This window comes from Orbicella faveolata, unplaced genomic scaffold (genome assembly GCF_042242905.1).
Source record: "Orbicella faveolata isolate gen_17 unplaced genomic scaffold, um_ofav_v1 contig_48, whole genome shotgun sequence".
Taxonomy (NCBI): Eukaryota; Metazoa; Cnidaria; class Anthozoa; order Scleractinia; family Merulinidae; genus Orbicella; species Orbicella faveolata.
In genome coordinates this window covers 747,501-763,109 of record NW_028301578.1, presented here as the reverse complement: position 1 = coordinate 763,109, position 15,609 = coordinate 747,501, and the positions used below count along the sequence as shown (strand labels likewise).

The window sequence follows — 15,609 nt, the reverse complement described above, 5'->3', positions numbered from 1 at the left end:
CGAGAAAACAATAGAACTCCTTTCCATAACAATACTTTTTCATTTGCATCACACTACCTGTCAAATTCGTACTGGACTAGCCCATACCACTACTAACACCCAGCATGTTGCAACACGTCGCAACCGGGTGGCCAAACGCACGCAACTTGTTGCGGCAACAATGTTGCGATATGTTGCGTTGAAATGTTGCAGTGGTTACTCGTAGGCTAGCTTATTTAACAATATTGGCGGAGCTCCATTTCAGGTTTCGTTAAAACGGGTAAAGAGACCAAAATTTGCTTGTGTTTCTTTGTTTGCTAGTTGACCCCTTAGTTTGTTGGTTTTGCTAAAGGAATTAATCTTTAACTGGGCATTTTTTAAGCTTTTTTTTTTTTTGGCGGTTTCTCTTTTCTAGTGTCTATTGTTTTCGTTTTCGTTCTTTTTCTTTCCCTCACACTTTTTTTTGTTTAAAAGAAATCAATTAAATCTTTATTCACACTTTTTTGGTCATATAACAAGAAAAACTACTGTAAAATAGTAGAAAACAAATGTAAGTTATATAACTAAGAAATATTTGAGTTTTAAACACGTGTGCATCAGCCAATGTCTTTTCAAAGGTTTCTTATAAACAAGCGAAGATTGCTAATCAAAGTTTAGTCATGAATGGCTCTCGGCCAACTTTTAATATGTAAAATTGATCAAATGCAAAATTAATTCTGCTCCTTATTCAGTGTGTTTATGTCTCTCTCGGTATCATTCAAGAGCTTGTCTAGAAGCGAGCACTAAATATACACGTTGTGAAAGGCAAACTTGTCTGGACTTTATGCCATTACGTCATTGCCCCGAAGTGGTGATCTTGCATTAACAATAATATAATGATTCATTCCCGCACAGGTCACGTGCAAAAACAGCCCATGCTTATTTTGAAATTGGCAATCTGATTAGCTCCTCAGTCTCACAGTCATGAAAAAATCAAATCAGGTATACATAGAAAGTAGCAAAGTCCTTTCGTTTCTTTGTTTGTCGGAGCTTCAAAGTAACAGATGTCTAAGACAACACAGACGCAATGCCAATTGACGAACTTTTAAAATTAATATCTGTAACGTTAAGTGCGTGACGAGTAACGCGCTATTAAACAAACAATGTTTTTTGTTTTTTTGTTTTTTTTTTTTCATCTTTGAAACGAACAAACAGTTTAACCCAGATAAGCTAAAGATTATTAGATTGCAAGTAAACTGACCGCTCGGTCCAGGTATCCCAGCAGAGCTAAAACGGGAGCTTATAATCCACGCCTGAAGTCAGTCTATTCCGTGTAGCTTTATAGAATGGAATTATGGCCGTCGTTCAGGTGGTTACCTTTGTGAAACCATCGAAAAATATCATTTCATAGCACGATTTAATTTGACCGCCACGAGCTTACAATCAGATGTTATCATGTTCGCCAATTTCCAGTCCTGCGCGCCGTCTTTCCCGCCTAAGAGCGAAAAGTCACAGGCAAACCATAGTCAGAAACAACACTCAAAATAGTTTATCTCTATGGAGATGGTTTTGATAAATTTCTTGGGTGTTAAGCACTTTGGATTTCGGTGTATAAGACTGCTATATAAAAGTTTTGTATCTATCTTAGACTGTTCACGGCCCTCTATTTTCACGTATGTTTATTCGATCGTCGAACTCGTGCATAAAATCGACTTGAACAAAGGGATCTCGCTTTTCATTTCGCGCTCGCGTTTTCTTTCGCGTGCGTAAATAGAGAGGCTGTTGAACAGTCTACTTTATCTGATTTGCTTCTATGTAATATCGGACTGATAAATTGATGCGCCTCTCCAAGTATGCGTCTCCGAGTATGCATTCCCGGTAACGAGCGCGTGAAAGGTAAACATTTATTTACGTTTCTCGCGTCGCTTTTGTGGTATGAAGGTAATAAGATTTCTTCTTAAAAAAAGCTCTTATTTTGCGGAATGAATTGAAAACGCAATTTGCCGTAATTAGTTTGTGGGCGGTCCTTCTCAGCGGTCCATATTACAAAATATGGACTGCAGATCGACTGCTCACGAAGTTTTTGTTTTTCGTTGCGGACTAGTTCATGTTCATCCATATAATAAAGAACTTTATTAAATGTCCGTTGAGTGAAGTATTTAATAATTAATGCCGTGTACCACTTTGTAGTGTATTTCAAACTTATCTCCTGCAAATCGGCGACAGAATTGAAGAAACTATTGGTGGTTAGAAGAAAAAAAATATTCACAGCAGGCTGTGGTCTACCCCAGAGGCTGCGAAAGTAATTCAAGCCTTGTATAATGTTTAATTATTATACCTTTGCCTTCAAGTTCGTTGGAGATTTATTTTTCAAAACATGGATTTGGTTTAATTTAGGGAAGTAATATTTTCCAGAATATTTGCGATGAAAATAGGGGACGTGTTCGCATGAGTTAAATAAGTGGGCGTGTTCTCTGACGGCTGATTCCAGACTGCTCTATTTCGCAATTTTTGACAGCCAGTCGACGTGTCAGGCCAATAAACAAACTGGACAATGCTCGTACATTCGTTCGGTCACGCCAGGCCATAGAATAAAAACGCCGACTTTTTACGTTTCAGAAAGCTCGCCAAAACTGCGTTCACAATATGACGACTTCCAACAATCCCTCGATTCTAACAGGCGCTCTCCGTGGCGATGGAAAAGACCTAAACAACCTTGTATACAAATTCGATTCCACAAGGCCGTGGCAGTATTTTGTCCATGGTGATCCAATCGCGAGTTCAGTCGAAAAGGGAAGGAGGAAATTGGTTACCAGCCACAAGCTCCAGAAGACTTACGTGGCAAAGGATAGGCGAACGATATTGAGACGAAAAAATGCTGCTTTCAGAGATATAAATCGGCTACTTTTGACCTGCTGTCACAGTGGTTGCCTTTTGAGGAGAGGTGCATTCCAAACAAGAATTATTATACGAGGTCAAAGAAACACGGTTTATCAAAAGTCATACAATGAACAGAATTACCTCTTTTCCAAGCTCATGGAAATAAGAGTAACCGTAAGAGGAAAACGGAGGGTAAATTATACCATACCACCACTGGGAAAGGTATGTCGGACCGCATTTAGAAAATGTTATGGATTGTCATCAAGCAAGATACAAGTGTTGCTGAAAAAAATTCATCAGGATAATCCTTCCGTAGAACCCGACCAGAGGGGCCAGAGAACGCCAAGAAAATTTTTGCCCCTTGTGAAAAACATTGTGATAAACTTTATTTGCTCATACGAGGCAAGCGAATCCCATTACCGGAAGTCACGAACTAATGCTAAGAAGTATTTTGACTCAAAAGTGTCCATGCGTTAAATGTAGTCCGAGTTCCTTAAGGAAAACCCAGATTTAAAGACAACCAGTTTAAGACGAAACAATAAAGGTCCAGTTTTAAGTTTTTCGTCATTTAGAAACATATTTAGCAGTGAATTGAAGGAAATGCTTAGTTTTAGAAAAGCGAGACAAGATACCTGTCAAACTTAAGACAATAATTCCAATAAATTGAAGGAACAATTGAGGAAAACTGGGCGGCACAGGTCCGAAGATGAAATTTGTCGGCTGAGAACTCAACGTCAGTCTCACTTAAGAGAAAGCGAGGCTAGATTCGCTTCCTTAAAATACGATGTAACTATTCTCGCTACAAAAGTTCAACAGGCCATTTAATAAATAAAAATTATAATGAAATGGACTTCTTGTTCCTGTTTTTGATTTATTGTAGCTTGATCATTACAGACTGATGCATTCAACTTCAAACCCAAATCCCAAAATGTGTTAAATATAGATACAATCTTTCTGAAGTTGAGAAATTTAACAGGACACTCATTCGACTGACATCACTAAGTCGGTACCTTTGCCGGGTTTTAATATCTTCAACCTCGCGGAATATTTACACAGACAAATTATCTATACGTATGTACTTCGCTTTTGTACAAGTACCCTCGCTGTTATACACTTACTAGGCTAAGTGTGTAGACACGTTTATTTGCTGACGGAGTTCGAATTATGATGAAGCCTGATAAGATTAATTTAGCTGAAAAATCCTGACGGGCCGTCAACGAAATACGAGGCGATGGCAACTGATTGGCCTTGTCACGAAATATACCTCCAGTTTACAGGAATCAAAGTTAAGAATTGTAACTAACATTCCAATAATAAAATGCTCTCCTTTTTATATTTATAGAGACTCTCCGTGTGCAACTTCACAGCAATTTAGAAACAGCTGCGTTAGTAATTTGTTTATTTCATCGGTACTTGGATATTTCAAGATTAAAAAGTAAACAAAACGACTTGAAAACGTCGGTGGTTCCATCGAAGCTGAACAATAAAGTCAAGAAATTCAAAATTAGAAATGATCCAACTGAGTTGCTTTTAGAAGGTGACAATAGCGGAGAGCGCTCTCACGGGTTTTGCTAGATATGTCTCCTGACGCGTCGCCTTTAAATTCTTTTTTGCACGAGTTCCGATGTTACTTTGTATGGTAAACACCGAACAGGAAAATACATAAAAAAAAAAAAAGAAAGCTTACAGGTCAATGTTTTCAATGAATGTTTCATAGGTCCATAAAGTTGCTACTATCCTAAATAAACGCCTCAGACAATCAATAAGTACATTTTGATTGCTTCGTCCACTTTGGCCAAGGGTTGCGCAAACAAACCCCCCCCCCCCTCCACCACCCCCACCCCGGCCTCATCCCATACAGAAATCTTCTACCGTCCTCGAAGCATTAAATCGTTTTCCTCGAGTAGCTTTCCAGCAATTTGATTTGTTGTTTGGTTTTCTAAATAGCAATTATTGTTTTCTGGGCTAAAAAAGTCGTTAAGAATGATAGTAATCAAGAAAAAATGTATGTAAACTGAGCGAACCATTATCAGCATTTAAACATTGTATGTTTTTTACCTTGTGTTTATCAGCAATTTAAGAAAGCGGTTCTTGTATATGGCCAACAGAGGCTATGGCCAATAGCATCAACTACCCAAACTGGTGGAAACATTCGAGGGTATACGGGGATAGCCCTACAGCGCCCAAAGAGAGAGCCAGCCGTTGAATTTGGGGGGCGTATAATGGCTGAAAGAGTTCAGCATTATATGTCCCTCAACCCCAAACCTGCTCCACCAATTGAGGTAAGCAGTTATGCATATTATCAGCTATCTCATGTTATCTTTCTGGAAATTTAACCTGTCGCCAGAATGCTGATCATTATGTTTATTTCTAAAGCTCCACGGTGTGCCGAGTGACCCGGTAAGAAAAGCGGGAAAATGCGCCTTCGTCTCGCGGGACATTAAAAAGTGCGAGGTCATATGTGAATATGAAGGAGAAGTGCTGACTTTGGATGAAGCTAAGAGGCGTGAGGAGATCTACCGAGAGGAAGGGAAAGTTTGCGGCCTCGTGGTTTTCGAGAGTGCGGGTCGCCAGATTGCGTGAGTGCTATTATAAGTGTGTACATAAGAGTGTTTTGAGATTTGTTTTATAATTTACTATGTATACTATATTGAAAATTCAGGGGCAAATTGAAAAATTAACGCAGTTTGGTTTAGAAATGAAATGAAATGAAATTTGAACATATCAATTTATTCAGTGGCGATTCCGTGGGATAAACAGGGACGCTTTTTTTATAATCAAGATAATAAGATATATAGTAGGTTAGCTCTTAAATAGACCACTTTGAACAGAAAACTACAAGATTGGTGACAGAGCTTAAGATATAAAAGCAATTTCGAAGTCTACGTACAGCATTTACATGACACACTGTAAATGAGGACTCAAGATGCAAGCTAATAAGGAGTTGTTTTTCCGTTTTTACTCACCAATCACGCCCTCGTTTCTAGGTGTTCTTATTGTTGTCCAGCTGTACTCATTAGAAGCAGTTCTACGAGTAACGCGTAAAAGAAGTTCAGACATCTCACATTGTTCAATTTGTATCGTGGGAGAACAATTAAACGGATTTTTGTAGCCCTTAACCGTGCGCGTAAAACGGTGCGAAGTCATCGTTTAAGGAAAGAAAACGTTGCACAAATCTTTTACGAAGCATTGTAGTAGTTAGTATGATACCGTAAACTTCCGAAAGTAACGTCGATCGTTACTTTCGGAATTAGCAGTCTTTGGAGCTTCTTACTTTCGGGCTGTGGTTACTTTCGAGGGATCGTTACTTTCGGGGAGAAAAAAACGTTATAAGAAGTTGGTAGGAATGAGATCTTTTTACGAAATAAAAGATGGAAATTCGTTAAAAAAGTACTCAAAATATGAGACACAATTCCTCGTTCTAGCTTAAATCTATGTTGCTGCCATGTGGCTGGGCTCTTCATGCGTAGACCGTGTTGCAGTGATTCGTCAGGAAAGCTAGTCAGATACCGTAAACTGTTTCTACTTCATCACGCACTGCTATGTTAGTTCGCAGTATCATATCTCAGTGCGATGGTCGAATTTTCAATATAAAATTGAAGAATTAAACTTTCTTTCTTATACGCTCCTGCTTAAAATGAAATTCATTTGAATCAAAGTTTGCGATAGTACGTTCCTGTTACTTGATGAAATTCTGCGGATTTTGTTTTAACATGACGCAACATTAACTGATGAAGCACGAGTGACATTTCACAGCGCTTCCCGACATAAGCGATACATTTCCTTGTTCTAGAGTGCCATAAATCAAGTGGCACTTGAAAACGCTGGCACTTGGTACGTTTAACTCGTAATTTGCATCTTTGCTTGCCCTTCGTGCTAAGTGTTCGCCAAAAGAGCCACAAGTCTCGTAAACATAAATTTATAAAGCGATACTACACTCTAAAAAGGGCTCACTGAATAAGATACATATCTGTTGGGAGGCTTGTTAGGTACGGATATACGTATGTACATGTACTTCAGTGCTACGTTGTTGAAACCTGCATCAAACAATGAAATGTTTTTCTGTTCCTCGTTTTATAAAGAGTAGTGCGAAACACTGTGTAATGTTCTCTTTTTTGTATTTATATTTAGGATTGATCCATATAGAGGCAATGCGAGGGGCGAATTACCGTGGGGTGCAACATTGAATCACTCGAGGAACAACGCTAATGTAAGGCCCTTCATCGCCAACAAAAACTCAAGAAATCCAAGGGTTTTTCTTGTCGCCCTGCATGACATCCCAGAAACAGTAGAGTTACTATGGGACTACAATGACAAAGAGTGGGCGTTGTATTCCAATAGCCAGACCCTTCCCCATGGCCAGTAACTTCAGTTCTAGTGGCACAAATACATGTATAAAAAAGTATTGTGTATTTATTCAAGTTTGTGGATAAAGTGAACATCCTCGGTAGAAAAAGTATAATAAAAGTCATTAACTTTCATCATCTGAGGAGTCTTCTTCACAAGCTAGTGAGGCATAAAAAGCTTGTGCGCGTTCAGATAAATATTTTCGCGCTAACTTTAAACAGTCTTTTTTCACTTGATTATTTACAGGTCTCTGTTCATGTCTTGCAGGTACGAGTAAGTCGGAATTCAATTCCGTCATTTGCTTTTTTTTGTAGAACGAAACCATTCTTGGCTTCTCTTTAATGTCAATATTAAACTGTATAAGCACAGTCTCAGGATGGTGTACAAGTTCCAATTTCCCCTCGAAATCTGCGACTTATCCATAACCAAAATTTGGCCACGCTAACCTTCTGACTTCAAATTTCTCCTTATCTAGATCCTCACACCTGGATATATACTGCATCCTAAGCCAGGATTTATAGTCCTTGATCATGTTTAAAGTTGCCCAGTGTACCTCGATATTTTTTAAAGGACTGTTCTTCAGCAAAGTTGCCCATTCTTGTGGTAACTCAACCCTCTCTACTGTGTCAAAAAACTTTTGAATACATCCAAATCGCCTGTCGCATATCGAGTACGAATGTCCCTCTAAAAAAAACTTGAGATCTATTCTCAGGAACTGTCCCTTTTTCACCAGGTAATCGAGGTAAAAAAAAACAAGAAGCATTCTTTAAATTGGCCCGGAGAGTTATCACACCAGATTGTTAGTTGATCAAATCTGCCATATTTTGTTTCAATTTTTTCGAGTAGATTGTTCAACAAAGATATTACCTCGTTCGGTCCTGCTCCACCAACACTGTCATCGTAGAGGAAGCAGTGAATAGTTTCTTCATTTGCACAGTATATTCCGAGAAGGTTGGTTCTTATTTTCCTCGAATAGTGGCTATCTTGTGCTGAGATCTTTGGACAGGGCAAAGTCTTGTGATAATCAAGTTGCAAGACGAGTGCTTTTGGGAACATATTTTTAAGTTTGTGGATTGTCATTACTTTTAGAGTGCGTTTATGTATTTATTTATTCGTTCGACTACGTGATTTGCATTTTCAACGAAGAAAGTTTACGATTCTTCGCGGTAAAACGTTTTACTTAATCTACGTTGGAAGTTGTTGGGAGTTGCTTCACTAAGACACGTACTGATTCTGGGTGACGTCTATAAGGACCTATCAGAGTGTTGACACTTGGAAGGTCAATGGGTCACGTTTACGCAATTGAAAGATCTCTTTCCGGAGACGTCGATTCTTTCCTACAATTTATATAGTAAGGAGTGGATACTTAGCTTGGCTGGTGAGATAAACAAAACAAGTGAGCTCATGATATAAAGAAACAATTGACTAATGTAAAACTCTTTCAATTTTAAATACAGCGAAACCCCGTATCGAGGGATTCACACGTCCACAAAAACAAATAAAGATTGCTCGACCTGTGCAAACACGCATACTGATTTTGTAAGCCATTCTTGAACTTCACAGTTGCAAGAAATGTTAAGATGGAAATAAACAAGCAAACCTTTCGGAGGAAAATGAAGGCTTGAAGGTTGGCCGAGATATAGATAAAACGGACATTAAACACGGGACATTACACTCCTTTTTTATAAGGATATTGCTTTTTTTTCCTGGCTGAATGTTCTTGTCTTTCTGCCGATTGTAGGCTGAAAATATTATTGTGAATATTCTTAGAATATAGACATTATAGTGTATGACAGAACAGAGCCATGTTTCAAAATCGCAGCCTCGGGTTTATGCTTAAAATATTCTTAAAATTTCGCAAAGTTCAGCCTCGATATTCTAAAGAGAAAGAGTGTAACCGGCAGGCACCTTGCCATTTCGTTGTTAATACTACAAGCACAAATACGTTCCCTGGGGGTTAAAGATACTATCCCGAAATATACTATCTTCTTATTTCAGTACTGATAATTTTTAAATGGAATAGAATATCAACTTAATGCTGAATTCTCTTGGAAGAGGGGAAAAGATTAGATCAGCTAAAATCTGGCGTTTTATCGGCAAAGTCGACTTTGTGTTCCTTTATTTAATCTAGGAATATTCACAAGAATTTTTTCAGCCTAGAATAAGCAGAAAACTGATAAGAATACTCAGCCTGGGCCTGAAAAACAATATTCTTTTAAAAAAGAGTGTACGTGCTAAGGATGAAAAGAACATACTGTCGCGGAACGTTTTGAAGGCGTGCTAGCGAAAACAACGCTATTGGCCGGGTACAAGTTAACGCATTACATAAAAGTTAACTCGCGGCACCAGGTAAAAGGCCGAAAAACGAAATTTAGATGGGACATATGAAGGAATGATTTTATCGGAAAATGTTAGCTTATAATATAAATGCACATGGTGGTACCTTTTGAAATTCTAAGTTTTTACTGCCCCACCTAAAAAAGTAAAACCACTTACAAGCCCTTTGTTATATGAAAAAGATAAACTCCCTGCCTTTCCTAAAGGTGACTAAAAGATACCGATAATCGCCAATTCAAAACTTTGCCAAAAACACCGCTTTATCGTAAGAAAATATACGAGCAGCAGGAAAACCCCCACCCCGTTAGATGCTGCAGAGCTGCATTGGAATATGACCAATCCAAACGACTTTAGCGGAATTGAACTATTTCTTCGCGAAGAAGTCGCGAAAGGCGAAAAAAAAACATCGTGACATTCCATTCTCAAATGCGTCTCTCAGTGAAGTATCAAGGCAGATTGCACCTGGAACTTCTGATCAACGCGGGTAGTGTAAGTTGCAAATTTAACTTAATCCCTACTAGGCTAACTCGAAGAAAGAAACTTCTCTCCGTTATTTCGAACTCTGATCAATTTTGTTGGGTTTGCCTATTATTTTTTAGGCATTTAGCACCGGTTAATTTGAACACGGTTTTTTCCAACTTTTCGCTCTTTGGAAATATTTCTATCTCCTTTGACCTGAAACGTACTTATCCCTTTTATTTCGAGCTCTAAGGGTAGAATTAAATTTATAAAGCGATGCTACACAATAAAAGGGCACACTAAATAAGATGTACATATGTTAGGAGGCTGGTTATGTACGGATCGGCGAATGCACATGTGCTTCAGTGCAAAGTTGTGGAAAAATGCTTCAAAGTATTAAATATTTTTCTATTCCGCGGTGTTATAAAGAGTAGTACAAGACACCGTGTAATGCTAATTTTTTTAGTATATACTTAGGATTGATCCATAAAGAGGCAATATCCAGCGCGAATTTAATCTTTAATCTTTAATCTTTAAGACAAATTCCAAATTACATTCTATTGAACAAGTCAATCCAATGAATTTGAGGAAAGCTTAACACAGAATACAAGATTCCTTAATATAAGCCGCCTTAGTTGATCATTGTATGATTGTATACCGAGTTAATTACGCAGGATCCAACATTAAATCATTCGCGGAAAAATGCTAAGGTCAAAATCTTCCTCTCTATCTAAAACTAAAGACATCTAAGAGTAAGCAATAAATAAGCAATACACTTGCTATAGAAGTAAAGAGAAAAAGAAAGGGCATTGTATTCTAAAACCTAGATCCAACACCTATAACATCAGTTGCTGCAGGAAAAAGTGCCTTGCCACACAAAAACATGTCTTTAGTGATAAGTATTTTTTTTAAAATAGAAATAGAACTTCAACGTCTAAGATAACAGTCCACTTGTTTGTGTCAGCCTGGCTGGCTGCCAGCCCCTAAGACTACAGGGCATTGCTGGCCAAGGCTGTCCTGCAAAGAAAATGAGCAGTTTTAACTGAGGAATGTGCCTCTCTCTGTGATCCACCCCACCCCCCACCCTCCTTGACGGAAGCCCCCCTGGCTTTTCAAGCACCGCAAAGGCCTCCCTGCCGGCTATCGCCGGCAGGCAGGCGCGAAAGTTTTGCCCCAAATTTGACACGGTTTTCATAAATTCAGACATATATATTATATGTCTCGATTTCTGTTCCCATCATACACTACTGTATATATATATATATATATATATATATATATATATATATATATATATATATATATATATATATATATATAACATCCTCAAAGACAATAACATCGAACACTTTATTTCCTGGCACATTCTCTCATCACACTCGCCGTATAACAGCTCAAGCAAAAGATGTAACCTTTGCCTTAAAGAAAAATTCCTTATCATCTGCCAACCCAAGCTATCAACACTTAACAAACGTAATGAACCCGTATCATCTTGCCGCCACAGAAACAAAGCCCTCCTACGAAACAACTAACCCGTTAAATTTCGCGCTGCATATATTATGTAAATTATATTGTATATAAACGGTGGTAAAGATTATTCTTATTAAATCCCCTGATGAGTGGGCAACCACGAAACAGGCTTGTAGGGATGAACTTGTAGTTTATTTGTGTTTTTCCTCCCACATTGTATACTTCGCTCTACTCTGATGTATTGAGCACTGTTCTACGAAAATCAAATTTTACACTTTATATATATATATATATATATATATATATATATATATATATATATATATATATATATATAGTAGTGTATGATGGGAACAGAAATCGAGACAACAAAGAAATGAGTGAAAATGTGTTCAGCCGGGAATTGAACCCGGGTCTCCTGGTTACCGGTCAGATGCCTTACCACTAGGCCACTGAACCAACCCCGCCATTCAGCGGAATTGGAAGGACCTTTAAGTAGCAGGCTCTGGGGAGAATCACACATTTTCTGCAGTTAGCATCGCGTCACTCCGCTCAAGTTGATCAGCGATTCACAGTAAGTTTCCCCCCGAATATGGAATAATTTAATAGGATGAGCAGGGAAAGAATTACAACTAACTGCCTCATTTTTATCTTTGGATCACCAACCTATTCCCTTCGGAAGGCGATTCACAGTGATTTCTGACAAATATTTAATGGTAGTGTATGATGGGAACAGAAATCGATTAAAGTTGACGGCTGACCAGGTACTGGCTTTTTGATCGCAGGCTCAAGTCCGGTTATTACTCTCGGAAAGAAAGAGGGAGTAGGTGCAAAGGCATAATTTTGGTGCAAGTTAACCTCTGGCACGTTGTGGACTTTCCTTCTGATATATTCCATGTACAATTATTGCCCCTTGGAATGTCCTTGATGTACTGCATGCAAAATTTTTACAATCTTTAAAGTTACGCTTAAAGTGGGTATAGTTTGTTAAAATTTAACTGGAAAGAGTAGCAAACCCACACGCTGAACAATTATATGTTCCTAATTGATCATATTTTGAGTTTCTGATCCAAGAAAAACAAATCCTTTTTTTTCTGTATGGTTAATTTTTTGGAATCAGGAGCTACGCTTTTAGGCTTGGCTAAATCTATATATTACCTACACAAAGCAGCAAACAAAAATATGCTCTCCACTATCGAAATCTTCCATTGTATCTCTCCTTGGGATTAAAACTAACCAAAATCCATCGTGTGGTTGAAGAGCTATATTGATTTCAACACACAGAAAAGAACTAATGCTAAGAATTCATTCGAAAAAGATTTCTTCAAACTCATGAATAATGCAGTCTTGGGGAAAACTATGGAGAATGTTCGTAAGCGAGTTGATGTCAGACTTGTCACTGTTGAAAAACAGCACGTCAAATTAGCAAGTAAGCCTACAATATGTTTCATCCAAAATTTTCAGCAAAAATCTAGTTGCAGTGCATAAGATCAAAGAAGCACTAACCTTAAATAGACCTGCGTATGTTGGCATGTGTATTTTTCATCTCAGTAAGACTTTGATGTACGACTCTCATTATAATTACATCAAACAAACAGCTGGACTACAGAAGAGAATTTTTAAGCTGTCAGATCGTTGTTAACCTAAGTAAACATTTCAAACTCGCTAAATCCTTACCATTGCCCGGGCTAAATTTTCCCGCGAAAATTCTATTTTTAACGTCACGCTGCATGGAAAAGCAAAGTGGATCCTCAGTTCGATGGTCTTTTTTGCTGTTGTGTAGAACAAACTGCAAGTTAATGGTGAGCGAACCTTTACCCTAAATTTAATTTTGGGACTTCTGCAAACCTCTTGTTTACATCTATTTCTCGTTTTCGAAAGGCGTGACGCGTTACAGATTCAAAGGTAAGACGACTGAACTTCGAAATGGCCATCTTACTTAAAGGTTTCTCCTTGCTTTTGAAAACATTAACTGTTCTTTCGGATCAGAAAAATCGCCTGGCATTGCGGGTGGCGGGTCAGTTTTTCTTCAATTATCAGCGTGCAAACAAGAGGGTCGAGGAAAGACGTCAGAGGTGGTGTCTATAAGCGAATCTTTGCTGACGTCATTGTTTACATTTTTCCTCATTAACTTACGACTTTGCGCATAGAAAGCATCATGCTAGACACGATTTTACCAGAAAAACTTAAAGAGCTTGTGAAACTTAGTACGTGGTGAAAGTTTTGGCTCTTTAGGTGTAATATTCGAGGAGAAATTGGCTTTCAAAAACATCAAAATTTCTGTGTGGCAAAAACGCTGATGAGCTCATACATTCTTTGTAAACGTTTGAGCTTTGAAACCCTCGTCGCACAAAGAGTATTCAATACATCGAGCTCAAATTCCTTGGGACAGTTAATCGTGCTGTGCCCTTTCAATATTCAGTATTAATCTCTTTGTAGCTCCATCAGAAACTGTTCGCTTATGGTAATGAGGCAAATATTGTAAACAAAGATTCTCCTATTTAGCGCAGCCAAATGTAAACAATGAGGAAATACAGGTTACGACAAAATCTCGCTGCTATCCGGCCTACGAAATAATCATAAAGGACAGACGACTGGAATTAACATCTCAATACGTGTAATCGTTGCTAGGTCAGGATTCCCAGCAGAAATCTTTCTTGCCTTCATTGTTGTCGTTTGTATTGTCGAAAGTTTGTACGCCGTCTTGTTCTCCGCTTCATTTCCTTCCCCTATTACCTCGTGCACACAATTGGCGCCGCAGGTTACTAGTACACCGTGTTGTTTTCCGCTCTGAAACGTTTACTTTCAACAAAAGTAATTTAATGTTGCTCTTGTCAATATCACCACAAAACCTCCTCAATGCAACGAAATTACATCCAAATTAGTATTGATAATTTCTTGTTAATTTTACTGCTGTTAAAGACAACTATTTAAAGTTCGTAGAGAACGAGATTGCATGTTTGTGATCCGTGAACGTAAATTGAATTACATTTTGCACGCAACTGAGTTGCTCTGAAGATCAATTGAGATAGTTTTGTGGTGGTTTATGGGAAAAAAAAATCTTGCGGAGGCAAATTAATTTTCATTAACCCGGCCAAAATGTAGTTGTATCCGTGTTAAGAGAAATGGGATGGTAACGAAAGAATATCTACAAAAACAAAATGGTTCAAATAATCTGAATGTCAAAAATAAAACGAAATAATGAAATGGATTGCTGAAAAAGAAACGATATTTGTCCAGACAGTAATGTGTATATCCTTCCTACCCCATTCAAGGAGGGTGCATAGGTGGAACTATGAGGCCGTGAAGAAGTACCATTGCATAGTGGCAACGGAGAATGGACTCACCCCCCCAACCCCTCCCCCCCCCCCCCACCCCACATTTCACCACCACTCACACGCTGTTTCCAAGAAGGTGCAAGAAAAATCTGCTGTTCTAGACGACATTTCAATTTGATTTAATTTTTTAAGAACTCATTAAATAAAGTTGTTTTTATTTTTGACATTTACATATAAACCAGCTGACTGGGTTACGATTTCGTAAAACTGTGACCCTCGAAAACGAAAACTCAGACCCGAAAAAGTCAGACTCTCTGTGCGTCTCGAAAACTCAGACTCGAAAAATATAACAACTTTTTTTCGCAGCGTGTTTACTGCGGATTGCTTCAAGGCATCTTATCTGATCTTATTTGGCGTTCGTCCATATAATGTCATAGGCACAATCTGCAGAGAGAGGGGAAAAAAAAGCCCACGGTTGTAGATTCCTCTGCTCGGATCACGAAAACAATACCCAGCATTCGTATGTTGTTTTGGTTGCTTTATAAGTATAAACCAAATTGATGAAATTTATTTTATACTAAAAAGCCACTTAAATTCCAAGGTTAGTGACAATGGCTTGAGGTGCATTGCGTGACAGTTTCGGGTATTACATACTACGGATCCTTATGTTTCGATTAACTCTGCTAAATTAAGAAGAGTTTTCCGGGTCTGGGTTTTCGAGACACGTTAAGACACCTTTGAATCAGCAAAAAATTATCTCAAGCTTCATAGCAAGTGGTCGTAAGTCAATTCCATGCTCGAGGTAATAAAGGAAGGAAATGAAATGGAAAACAAGACGGTGTACAAACCTGCGACGATACAAACGACAATGATAGCAAGA

General features: G+C 38.3%; 1 protein-coding gene and 2 pseudogenes across 1 annotated transcript; 2 read left to right on the top strand and 1 right to left on the bottom strand.

The window, feature by feature from the left end:
• Window positions 1–2,382: 2,382 nt before the first annotated feature.
• LOC149095837 (uncharacterized) lies at window positions 2,383–3,688 on the top strand (annotated as a pseudogene).
• A 381-nt stretch (window positions 3,689–4,069) lies between these two features.
• LOC149095836 (N-lysine methyltransferase KMT5A-like) lies at window positions 4,070–7,300 on the top strand. The gene is made up of 4 exons (XM_089281453.1): window positions 4,070–4,133; window positions 4,858–5,120; window positions 5,215–5,417; window positions 6,970–7,300. Exons 1-4 carry the CDS (start codon window positions 4,070–4,072, stop codon window positions 7,202–7,204), a joined length of 765 nt encoding a protein of 254 aa, XP_089137579.1. The 3' UTR covers window positions 7,205–7,300.
• Window positions 7,234–8,265, bottom strand: LOC149095835 (uncharacterized; annotated as a pseudogene).
• Between the last annotated feature and the right edge of the window lie 7,344 nt (window positions 8,266–15,609).

Bases quoted from the DNA above. Each gene is read 5' to 3' on its own strand.
- LOC149095836 (XM_089281453.1), top strand. From the start codon at position 4,070: ATGGCAACTGATTGGCCTTGTCACGAAATATACCTCCAGTTTACAGGA. The intron at 4,134-4,857 runs GTAACTAACATT...ATGTAAACTGAG, and splicing joins AGGAATCAAAGTTAAGAATT to CGAACCATTATCAGCATTTA. The intron at 5,418-6,969 runs GTGAGTGCTATT...ATTTATATTTAG, and splicing joins AGTGCGGGTCGCCAGATTGC to GATTGATCCATATAGAGGCA.